Genomic DNA, 12,636 nt, shown 5'->3' with positions numbered 1-12,636 from the left:
TCTTGTCAACCGCGTGCTCGATCGCGTTGCTGGTCCTGCTGGAGTCGAAGTGTCGCTGACGTCACATTCGTTTCGCCGTGGCGGCGCGCAACACGCGAACGCAAACTCAGAGCTGGCAGCTCAATGGATCTTTGATCGCGGAGCTTGGAACTTGACTACGACTAACAAAGCTTTTGCGTACGTCTTCAACACCCCTAAAGAAGATCATCAAGCTGCTAAGGTGCTGAGCGGGATGACGCCAAAGCAAGCCTCTTCTCTCCCGTCCCTGGAATCCTTCGACGCTGCAACACTAGAAAAGGTTAGAGAGGTTAGCCGGAAGCTTTTCAACTCGAGGCATGATCTGGGTAACAAGGCCTTAACGTCTGTGCTGTTGTGAGAGATGTGCTAACAGTAACCCTCCTCCTCCACTACCCGTCGTTAGTGAAGATCAACGTGAAGACACCTGCAATGAAGACAATTCACCTATGTGCGGAAGCCTCTGGAGTGACGACGACCAACCTGCTTGCATGGTCACAACGGCTCACAGCGTCAAATGAACACGCCAACACCACCGCCGAAGCCATGACTGAAGAAAATGTAAAGGCCAACGCTGCGTTGAATTATCAAACTGCCTTGATTGAAAGGTTAATTGAGGTCAGCCGTAGCCTTGAAGCTCGAGCTAACTCGCTAGAAGCTGCAATGAACAACACCGAAGAAGAAACTTTAGCACGAGATAATCAAGCCAAGCGAGTAAGAGACGAAGATGAAATCGTACCAGTAAAGCGTCGCCGTCGATCCAAGACAATACCGCTTGTTGACACGTGGTTTGCGTGGTACACGGCTGTTCCGCGTGGATGGCAGAGTACTAATAAGCACAAGAAATCGGATTCCAAGCAGCTCGTGGCCTTCATGAGGCTCTTCATCGAAGACGGGTACGCGCTCGACGAGTTATCATCCAGCTACAAAGATACAGTACGTCAGCTCGGAGAGTTAGCGTCAAACAAAGTCACAGTGTTCCTAGGCGAGCAGGGCGTACCGTCAAAGGGATCCAACGCTGTGCTTAAGATTCTTCGGCAGATGCACCGCGAAGGCAAGCTGAATAGTCTCATCAGTGCCTACCATCAGCGTTTTACCATCGGCAGAGTTGTAGACCCTACACCAACACAGCACCAAAGCATGCTCAAGCTGCTCCCGTAACACAATCCAATCTCTCTGTGTCCTTGTAGCTGGTTCTTATATCATGTCAATCATGTAGAGACCTGCAAGGCATTCGAGCATAAATGTTTTACCAATGGGTGAATTTGAACCACCTCCTTCCCTTTCGGGAGCTCTACCATTGAGCTACATCGGTGGGGGTTAGACAACAACAGCACAGGGATACTCATCTGGGTGCTCGACGGGGAATTAACGGTGATCCACTGTTCTTTGTGGCCGCGACATACCCTCTTAGGTGTACCGATGCGCGGTACGCCCCCCTCAATTCACCGTTCCAGGTGGTCAATCGTGCACTGAGCTTGCAGGGCAAAATGGCGCAGTCAATATTGCACCGGCGCCACTCGTTTACGAGGAGTAATTACGCTCAATGAACCAATTAGCGCGTTTTTACGAAACCTCCAAATTTAGGTATTAAGTACGATATATAAAGTTTTGCGATACGTCGGATCGGAGTCGGAAGGTGCTCGGCTGGTCGGAGTCGTTATGATATGGTAGAGTATGGGCATATCTAATTTTCTGTTCGACAACGGTGTGTGCTGCTGTGGAATATAGACGATTGGATTTGAGATGAGCGGGATTTGTGTATCCCAAGACCGTGCCACACAACGTCCCAGTGGGACGAGAAGGGGTGTCAGCCCTACAGGTCATCCCAATATCCCGCAAACTAGATCGCTGATTGGTCCATCCCTCTTTTGGGACGATATAAGACTGAGCCTAATGTACTACATTTAATAGTTCGTAGAAGTAATCGTGCTCTACTCTAGGGTCAGTTTGCTAACTCGGCCGATGCGGTCACGTGGTCGTACAAGACGCTGGCCACCACTATGGCCACCACAGCAAATCCGTCCAAGTGATAAAGAACCGCGTGATGCACAGGCTCGCCACGAATAACAATCCGACATAACGGAGTGGAATGGCACGGCGTGGACGGCGTTTGCGCAAGTGTCACGATGTTCCCGCTGCTCCGAGCTTATTAAGATGCAAAAGGCCGGCTTTTCATTCTACCACTCAACTCACCGACTACGGCACAATCACGACGAGTGATATTGACAACTTTGGCACCGTCCCCTCAACGCAAACATGCCGGCGACGGTGCAGACCGCGACGATTTTCAGCGTTCAGGGATTAATAGAGAAGGCTGCGATGGTGTACTTAACCGACTATAGATAGTATCGGGGTGGCCGCCGTGGAGGCGGGCGTATCCGACAACCAGTGGCCACATTCGCACCGCATGATAGCTGCCGCGTGTGTCAACGAGTTTCTCTCGTCAACCGAGATTTCTCATACATTCGAAGTATGTATGAGAAAAACGTGTGTTGCTCATTCATCGACTACTCCTGTTGTTAGTACCATAGTACTTCGTCCCAGCGCGTAATGGTAGTGCCATAGCGATGTAAAAATTCAGGCACGTCTGTGCTTCTTGCGCACACCCTTGCCCTGTGATTCCTGCTCAGCAGCTTCACGTTCAAAACGTGACAGAAGCTGTAAGGCTTCGTCTGCCGTCGGCCGAGCACTCGGGTCTGGGTTCATCAACCGATCTAGGAAAAGCGCTCTTTCGGGCTCCGCAGTCCATTCCCGTTCAATCTTACTTGTCTTCACCAGGTATCCCACGGCCCAAAAGTCAACCGCAGTCGTGTGGGATCCACCTTCCATAAAAATATCTAAAGCGTGTTCGTCGTGCGTCAAGTGATCGCCGCTGGGATATTTCTGCGGACTTTGAGCTGCATCAGCGAAGTCGATCAAAAACCATTCAACGCGGTCGATATGCTTGATCACGTTAGACCAACGGATGTCTCTGTGCATCCACCCGTTGCGATGGAGGACTACAAGGGCCTCGAGGACGTTCCCGAGCGCGACGAACAGTTCACTCAAGCTGCATGGCTTCATCTCAATGCCGCGGGGCTTAAGTGTCAACCTCAATTGGTCTGAATCCACCGTGACGACTGCATCGGCACAAGGAACCCCATAAGCTTTCAAAGAATCGTAGATCTGCTTCACGCGACGATACTCTTCTTGCGTATAAAAGATCTTATCGACGAAAATCGGACTCAACCGCACCTTGACGCCATTGGCGCGATGGATGTCCATGAACTCGACCCCTGCCGAGGCTGGACAGTTTTGCACAATTGCCGGGAAAAGCAGACACAAATTCAGAAGTGCCAGTACAAGTCGAAAACGTTCCGGCGCATGCTGCAAGTTAAACCCTCCAATAAGGTGGGTTTTAACGTTGCCCGTGACGTCTTGATAGATAGCAAATAATTCTAGCTCGAAGCCCGACGCAGCATAGCCAAACACATACGGCACTCCACCGTAGGACCACACCAGCTTTTTAGAGAGCTCCTCACGAGGCACAGTGATAGAAGTACGAGGTTCTTTCTCCTCACCACGAAAAACACAGATATGATCCAAAGCAAACAAAAAGTCGGGTCGCTTCAAACCTGACGAGGATTTCCTGCTCGAATCCCGGTTGATGTAAGCACGCCTAAACACAAACCCGAGCACCACACGGATATTTGAATCCCAGAAATAATGAAATGCACTCTCTGTGGCATCCCCATCCACCTGCGGGTACAGGAACGCAGCGCTAAACACCGAATCTTTTAAAAATTCGCACGGCGAAATGTCGTTTAGCTCGAACAATTTATCTCGAAGGAGTTGGCCTAGTATCGATGGACTCGACCAAGCTTGAAACACAGACTGCGGTAACCCAATCTTTACAGGGAGAGGTTGTCCGATAAATTCATTTAGATCTCCGCGTGTCGGCAGTAGCGTAAGTTTTGCAACTTCACTATGTTGAAATCTCGACAGCCAGAAGTCCGTCCCATCAGAAATAGGCGCACTACTTGTCCCAGGAGGCAACGCCACCAGCACGTGAACAGGTGTGTTCATCGACTCGACATCCTCTAGCGTGGGTACGAACTTGACGTCCTTCTCCGACAAGCCAACCAAGCTGAGCGGCGCTCCTGCAACGCCCAATAGCTTCAAATCACTCGTGTCACTGACACCGTCCTTCACGTCGTTCTCCGTTAGCCACACCCCAGCGCCTTTCTTCTTCTTCGCCAGGAAGAGCTGCAGGTTCTTGGCGTCGCATGTGATCGTCGATGCGTTCTCCTCCTTGACCGCCTTCTTTAACGCGGAAACCGACGCACTCTCGTCTATGTCCACCTCGAATGCGCTTCCCGCCACACCAACAATCGCGCAGAAGGGGTCACCATATCTCTGAGTAGCATACGCTTTTCTAACCAAAAATAAACACTTTTTGGTGAGCGGTAGACATAATTTGACACGACCAAACACTTATGCCTCGAACTGACCGAAATTCACGTTTTGCTCTTACAAAATGAGGTCAAAATAACATGAGATTTGTATTTTGAGTGACTCACTAAAAAGGACCAAAACGGCAAATTTGGTCGGAAATACACAATAGCGCTTCTGCGCTGCACTCTTGGTCTTGCTCAGGTGAGTATACCTCCATCTTTGTTTATTATTAATTTTATATTTTTCAGGGTAGAAAAGTTAAAAAGCTGGTAGTCCTAGGCACATACACCACAGCGATAAAAGTTCATTCACGATAGTGACTCGTTCAGATCGAAACGACGAACTACGTATACATGTAAGAGTACATAGGCATCGACTGGACTAACTGTCGCGCATAATCCATCCGCCTCGCCATGAGAAACTCTGGTTCCACCACATCTGCCATCAACTCGTATCGTTCCATCATCTCCTCTGCACGAGCATCAACCGGCTGGGGCAAGAAGTCATCAACCTTGATTGTCTTGAAAGATCCAGGCATGAATGACGGAGGAGGTGGGGCAGACTCCGTTCGTCTCAGTACAGCTGCCTCGATAAATCTGAACGCGTTCTTCGGATACCTTAACGTAAGTTGGGTCAGAACGTGCTTGTCGCTGAACCAAGAGAAATGCCAGTGGTCGTTTAAATCCGTCAACAAACTCAGCGGATAGCAATTGAGAGGCGCCTTCATGCTGCAGCTCACAAGTTGACCAATTGCTTGAGGAACATGGCCCGGTTCGACTTTCTTCTTGAGCTCGATCACCAAACTGACCCCAGCCAGCTTAATCAGTGGGTTCTTCGCTGTTCGATTGATGAGCAATACATCAGCTGTGCCTTTCATAGCAAACGGAAGTCTTGGGTCCACGATGTTAAGAACTGATTTATCGCCCGCAATGTCATCCAACAAGAAGTCTCCTCGATCTATCAGCGTCTTCAAATGCTGCTGCAAGTACGCCATGTACCCAGCCCTTTGACTTTCCTCGCTCTCCACGATTTTTGGAATCCACGAATAACCGGCGATGGAAGTGTCGACTGGCTCCTTGACATCAGGAATATTTTCGGTCAAGCGCATCTTCTTGACAATTCGCTCTTCCATCGCAGTATTCAGATCGGAAAACGAATACGCAGACGCCTTCTCATCTCGTTCCCTGAGAACCTTATTCATTGACATCTCCACTTGCTCTACTGTCAGTGGCGTTGTCACTGCAGACATATCGTTTGAGATAGTACCATCTTGCTCCGGAACCACCACCAGCACGTGAATCTGTTTCACTTTCGGGGGATCCATGCCTTCCAGACACTCAGAAATCGGATCCTCTCCCTGCAGCTCCTTTTCTTCTTGCGTTAGAGATTTGACGAGAGCAGTCTTCTCGCCCTTCTTCAGCTTCTTCACATCTTCAGTGAGGCTCGACAGCCATGCGTTGCCCCCCGCCTTCGCCAGGAAGAGCTGCAGGTTCTTGGCGTCGCATGTGATCGTCGATGCGTTCTTCTCCTTGATCGCGTACTTCAAGTGCCCCACGGACTTGTTCTCGTCAATGTCCACAGGGAACGCGCTCCCAGCCACACCAACGACGACACAGTACAAAGTAACCATAGTTCCTCGATTCTGGAATGAGATAAGGTTGCACGCGGGAAAAGAAGGGGGTATTTGCACACGTTCTCTGGATTTTATCCAGAGTCTAGTGATAATCCAGCGATTTCGCTTACCCTGTCATAACAGTTTCGAATCGCATGAGTACTCATTTTAAAAGCTGTTTAAAAGCAGCTTCCTTTACACAAATAATATAATGCACGTAGGCTGACCTATTCACCAAAGATGAAGGCAAAATTCCTGGCTAAAATTGTTTGATGATTCTGTATTGTAACCATATTTATTAAAGTCGTGATTGGTCCTCTGCTGATAGGACATAACTCAGACTTAGTACAGCACTAGCAGTATGGCTACCTTTTCGCATGGCTACACTCGGCCTACATTTTCGTCCCAGACTCTAACTCGGCCTGACTATGCCAAAATTACAAAAAAACAAAAACAGCACACAAATAACTCACGCCCTGATTGGGCGATATTTGCGGACCTGCGAACGATCAGACCGTCCCTCGCCCTCGCGATTGGACGTGAGGTACACACTTCTGCCGAGCACGAAGCGCACCGATTGGATGCAAACTGCGTTAACGATTGATTATTTACATTTAGCTACTCCAACCTTTCGTATATACAGTAAATCGGGCAAAACAACCCCTCATTTTGTAAGAGCTCTGTTTTTTTTTCACACGTAGACGATAGTATCGATATTATTTATGTAGGCTTTAGAGCCCGCATTTTGTAAGAGCTCTGCGATGTTATTTTCCACACACTTCTCAAACTAGAGATGATAGTTTTATTATTAAACTATTCGAAGTTTAATTAACGGAGGCTTCACAACCTTTGCGATAGCTATACCAAGGTATCGCACGCGCGCATGGTACCAGAGTGTAAAATTATAGCTATTGTTTAAAAACTAAGTTGTGCTCGCAAAAAGGAAAAAAAAAACATTATTGAAGCGATTGCAAAATTTTATTATTTGTTTAATTACGGGTACCAGCATTAAATGGCCGTGTATTGGCTGATATTTCTGACGTATTTTATGATTTAAATAATATAGTACTTATGATAAAATAAGGCTACTATAGATTTCGCTTAAAAAAATACACCCAGCAGTAAATATCCTAAGAATACCTAATATTTTACGCACGTTAGTAATCGTAAGAGTTTGCCCACAGTTTGCAACATGGCGAGGCCCACGTCGAGCAAAACCAAGATTGACCTGCTTCTGCTGAATCGGCAGCGGTCTGCGACAGATTCTCGGGCGCCTTGGGTCTGCTGTAGGAAACTGCAGTACGGCTACACGTTCCGCACAATCAGCGGGTGGGACATCGTGCGGCGCTGTATTGCCTGCGAGAACATCCCAAAAACGGTTGAGTTCTGGGAGGAAAAGCCCCCCCCCACCTAATTCGGCCGAAGTGCGATGCCAGGAAAGCATGGCAAACATCAAGAAGGCGATGGGTCCTGACTGTTGCACCAAGAAAAAAAAATAAGCGAAGCCACCCTCGCAAGCTGACCGCCCGAACCGCCGACTATATCGAGCAAAAGAAGCAGAAGAGGATCAAATGATTAGAATATACTCCCTTTTAGGCCCCATTTTCCTTCCTATCTTTGTGTTTTGTACGGTGGGGGGGGGCAACGCGAGGCTTAGAGCCGAGCATACGGTTAGCTGACTATGGAGCTGCTAGTAGTGCTGACGCACCTACAGAGTGTAGCGCGTTTCATATAATATTTATTACATGGCATCTACTGTGTAGATCATCGGCGCGTCCCTTAGCCCGAAGGGCATGCGTAACCACTCGAAGTGTCCTAGTGCACATACAAACGCCGATACTTTACGTGCTCACAAGGTCATCATGACGGCTCAGAAGCCGCTTGCAGCATCCAGCGAGCAAAACCATAGGTAGCACTCGAGATCAGTCAACAAATTGTCGACTAGCGGCATTGCATACTCCATGATTGCGGTGATGGCACTCACCATCTTGTAATCAATGCAGAGCCGGATGTCCAGCCCGTTCTTTTTCATCACAATCACGATCAGCGTTGCCCATGGACTGCTTGAAAAGACGATCAATCCTGCTCTCAACAAAGTCCGTAGCAGCACGCGTCGGGCACGCTGTTCGATTGGGGCATGCCCCTGCGTGTCGATATCGCATACGGCGCCGTAGGCTGGCGGCGGCGGTGCGTTGCCACTAGCAATCATGATGTGCTCGTGGTTCTTAAGCGTTGGAGCTATACGCTCTCAGCGATCGGTCGACAGCTTGGGATCAGCAACATTGGGTGCATTGTAGTCTATCGTCGTGTTGGTTCTTCGGTAAGGCAGGAAGGCCAAGCCCTTTGCGTTGTCTTCCAGACCGATGTTGTTAGCTGGGTGCTCGCAGAAATCACTTCTTGTGTCCTCCGTTGCTTTATTTCCTTCGGCTGTTAGCACGCGAGCACCCGACATGAACGTTTCGTCCAAAGTCGCGACGGACTCTTCCCTCAACGCAACGTCGGCATCCGCTTCGATTTGAGCTCTCGGTACTGGGTCCATCCCCTTCTTCGCCTGGTTTCCTATCGCTGGGCCGCCTGCCGAATCTTTGTTCGCAATATTGAATGCGCAGGCAGCCGACATATTGGGCTGTTGACTTCTGCTCAGCTCCTCGGATGACCGTTGTCTTGACAGTCCGGCATTCGCTCCAATCTCGCAACGAACACTTGGTGCCGTGTTCACCACTTTCAGTACGACGTCTGCGTATTCTGCACCAACCACCGATGATTCGTTCGCAAATTCGGCTGCGTGCAAGCCCGGGACAATATCGTCTAAACTGGTGTCTCCATCTGATCCAGTACTGTTACTTGTCGATCCCGCTGTCACCCAGACTCGAAACGAACACTCGTTGGCGTATGTACAACTTTTACGGAGCTCAGTCGCTCGTGTGTACGCGCTACCGAGGCTTCGTTTGCATTATTGGCTTCGCCGTGAGCTGCCGTGTAAGTGTCCAAAGGCGTTTCGGAAAGTTGAACATCAGCCAAGTTCCCGGCTGTCACACCAGACGCCAGACAGGCCTCCACTAGCTCACGTTCCTCCATGATCATTGCCCAGCGCTCTGCACACGTCCGACGATAATCGGAGTCCATCTGCAAGTCCTCGAAGGGCCTTGCTAGCACCCCACGAGGTTGAGGATAATCTGGTCGCTCGACTGCCGAAGGCTGCGTTGCGAGCCATTGTTCGTAGATCTCGCACTCCCGCTGAAACAGCTTGCGGTCTCTGCAGCCTTCATAGGCCAGCACTTGCCAATTTTGGTACTTCTGGGAGTCCAGACGCACATAGCCGCCACCTCGCGGCAAATCCCCATCTGGTATCCACATCGCAATCTAGTCGTGTGCTGGTAGGTACACCGTTTGGTCATATACATTGGTCACCCGAATACTTTGAGGCCGTCCACGTCGAAACCTCGCCACTGACGGGATTAACTTGTCCGTTCGACGAACCCACAGTACGTGTTCTTCCAGCCTGATTTGACGCTTCTTATGGAATTTGGCCTTCGTGCGGCAATTGCGCCGCGCCGTGAAACAGGTCCATCCGAATCCCAGCTGGGGTCATAACGTCGGTTCCGAGTACCACATCGACGCCTGCTCTATGCGCCATGACCCACATCTCGAATTCGTACCCTTTCTCCAATCCGAGCGTAATCTTAACGCACGCTCGTCGCGTCGTAGACACCTTGCCTTCGCTGATTCCTTGAATGTCAATACGGTGTCCGTGATCAGGTACATCTCGGAGCCGCAACTTCTTGGCAAAGGTGTCAGTGATCACACTAAAGTTAGCTTCCGTGTCGAGGATAATCCTCGTCCGCTTGTCGTTTACTGCGCCTTGCACCAGAGCTCTGACTCTGATCCTTCGGTCGAATTTCTTAGCCGACCACCACCCCTGTCTCTAGCCAGGGTTCAACTTCATCATCTTAAAGTGACCCTTGGATCCGTCTTGCGCAGCACTCGAAACTACTCCGAAGGAGCCCTCGCTGGTGCCCTCATCAGCATCATCACACTCCAAACTCTCTCCAGCTCCTCTACCGAGGATTCTACTCCTCTCCTTTTCATTTTCCGTCGCGTTCGCACTTGTTACATAATTATCAGGCCATTCACTCTGCCCCATGAAATCAAAGATACACTCTACTACCATTGAAGGCTCGACTAACTGTGGCAGCCCGATAGAGACCAACCCAGTTGTAGTTGACGGGTTGCCTAGTTTAAATGGCGTTCCTGAACGACGGGCTTGAGCTCTGGTGGAAAATCCTTCTTCGTGTCTTTGGTACGCACGAATTTGGCAAGGTCTTGGAAGTTGCGGAGAAGCTCGCACTCTTCAGCATCGTGGCGTTGTTTGTAGAACTTGCATCGCTTGTTGCAGTGGTGGGAGGAGTGACTCTTACCACCGCACACCGCGCATGGTCCATACTGTGGCTGTCTGTTGTCGCGGTTGAAGGCGCGCCGACCGCGTTGGTCCTGATTGAACCCACGGTCACCACCCCGGCGATCTTGATTGAAATCATTCTCGCGATCAGGCGTGTTCCCACGCGTCTGACGGTTTTCTGAACGTGCGTAGGTGCCTTCAGCGGCTGCACAGTGCTCATATTCGTTAGCCCCGGCGGGGTATCGGTCACTTTCGTCCAATGAGAAGTCACTATCCGTATTTTCGGGCTGAAAGTCGGTATACTCGTCTTGGACATCGCTATAAGCGTTCTGATCTTCATTTGAATACTCGGTGCCCCCCCACCCCGCCCCCCCCCCCGGGCAGCTTCACGATCCTCTAATTCAGCTAGTAGGTCCCCGCCGTGGCTTCAATGAGCGTCACTCTCGGTTTGTTGCGGTTGTCATCGCGGCGACGGTCATCACGTTGGTTGTTGCGGGCGTACGCATCGTCGCGTCGTGCATCTCGACTCTTGGAGTGTCGATACTGTTACGCTTAGCCATTCGCTCCTTGCCCTTAAAAATATCTTCAATGATCTCTTCGAGATCGTGAATGTCGGTGACTCGAGTGTGGTAGAGACTCTCCGCCAACTTGTCAACATTGCACGCTGCCAGCAACTGCTGTACGTGTTTTTTTGCGTCGCGGCTACTCTTCTCGAAGTGTAGACGGGCGTTCCGAGCGTAGCCATTCAGTCTGTTTATGTAGTCGCACAGATGTTTGTTACGTTCCCGCTTTGCAGAGTAGTAACGGGACAGTGCCGGCTGCGTGAACTACGAGTAATAGTAGCGGATGAACGCATCACTCAGCAGCTTCCACTTGCGCTTCGTCTTCTTCGGAGATTAACGGAACCAATGAATGGCTTCGTCCCGGAGACTTAGCTAAAATGAAATGCACCATTTGGCAGCATCTGTGTGCGTTCCAGTCATTTCGTAGACGAACCCGCGGAGCCACTGCATATAGTTCTCGCTCTTGCTGCGAGAGCCTGAGAACGGCTTAATGCGATCCAATGGTCGGTATGATGCCATTTCAATACTCGGTGTCGGGTCCACGTCGTTAAGCGTTGCCAGCTCATTCATCTGACGCATTAACTCGACTTGAGGATCTTCTTCGTCGAATGTACGCATCAAAATGTCATCGTCACTTGACGAACCATCGCTGTCAACCTGACGACGTCAGGCGCCACTTTTGGAAGCTCACGCACCGCCCCGGCGACCGAATGAACCCTCGTTACCAGCGTACACGCGTTGCATACAGCTCTCCGAACGTGGCGTAACCATGTGCGAGTCTTGAAAGTACGGTGAGGCTTCGGTAGTGCCAAAGGCACCACGATCAACTCCACGCTTGGTAGGAGGCGTATGGTCAAGTCGTTGGGGTGGCCGCGGCAGTGGACGAATCTTCATCATGAACGGTTGGTCAACTCACAGGCTGCTTTCCAGCGCTGATGTCGACAGCGCCAAATGCCTTCCGAAGCTTCTTCTTCCATTTCTAGAGAGCAGCTACGGCCTCATGAGGTCGCCAATCTTGGAGCGACATCATCGATTGATAAGTCTCGTTCTCAAAGCCCAGCGACAGTAGTAGCGAGACTGAATCCTCGACAACTTGGCTAGTCGAAACCAAGTTGACTGGGTATCGAAGTAACTGCGCAAGCGTGGGTCAGTCGGCCTGTCGCTTGTGGATGGGCTTGAACAGCTGCATCCAATCATCATTCTCTATCAGCGCTTGTACGCGGCCGAAGACGCGCTTGGCGGCTGGCGTGTCACCGTTGATAGGCGGGCGAGGTGATTTCAGCAATGCTGAATGCTTTGAACTCGCCACCGAAGGCTTAGAACCCTCGTCCCATCGTCGTATTCTTTATAGACCGGTTCTGGCCCCGCAACGTCATATAGCTCGTCGACGAGGTTCCTCGAAAGGGACCTGGTCGCTCTACTCAGCCCTGATGATAGCGTGGCTGTCTCCAGGTGTCGCGGCGCCTGGCTCTGGAGCCGGCGTCTTGACTTCGTAGCCGTCATAATGATGGGCGTCAGGACCGTCGTCCGCCTTGTCCTCGCAGCTCACCGAAAGCTTGGTGGCGGCTGCAAAGCGTCCAGCCGACACGTCCGAGCTTGAACCCTTGTTG

At 50.6% G+C, this 12,636-nt stretch overlaps 1 protein-coding gene and 1 pseudogene across 1 annotated transcript; both read right to left on the bottom strand.

Moving 5' to 3' along the window:
- Positions 1-2,595: 2,595 nt before the first annotated feature.
- On the bottom strand, positions 2,596-4,431 carry PITG_23166 (annotated as a pseudogene; the record flags this gene model as incomplete).
- Positions 4,432-4,795: 364 nt separating this feature from the next.
- Positions 4,796-6,088, bottom strand: PITG_23165 (Crinkler (CRN) family protein; the record flags this gene model as incomplete). Its single annotated transcript, XM_002896112.1, has 1 exon — positions 4,796-6,088. The coding sequence occupies one exon, from the start codon at positions 6,080-6,082 to the stop codon at positions 4,796-4,798; it is 1,287 nt and encodes a 428-aa protein (XP_002896158.1).
- Positions 6,089-12,636: the final 6,548 nt, after the last annotated feature.

This window comes from Phytophthora infestans, genomic scaffold, assembly GCF_000142945.1.
Source record: "Phytophthora infestans T30-4 supercont1.104 genomic scaffold, whole genome shotgun sequence".
Taxonomy (NCBI): Eukaryota; Oomycota; class Peronosporomycetes; order Peronosporales; family Peronosporaceae; genus Phytophthora; species Phytophthora infestans.
This window is presented reverse-complemented; position numbering and strand designations above follow the sequence as displayed.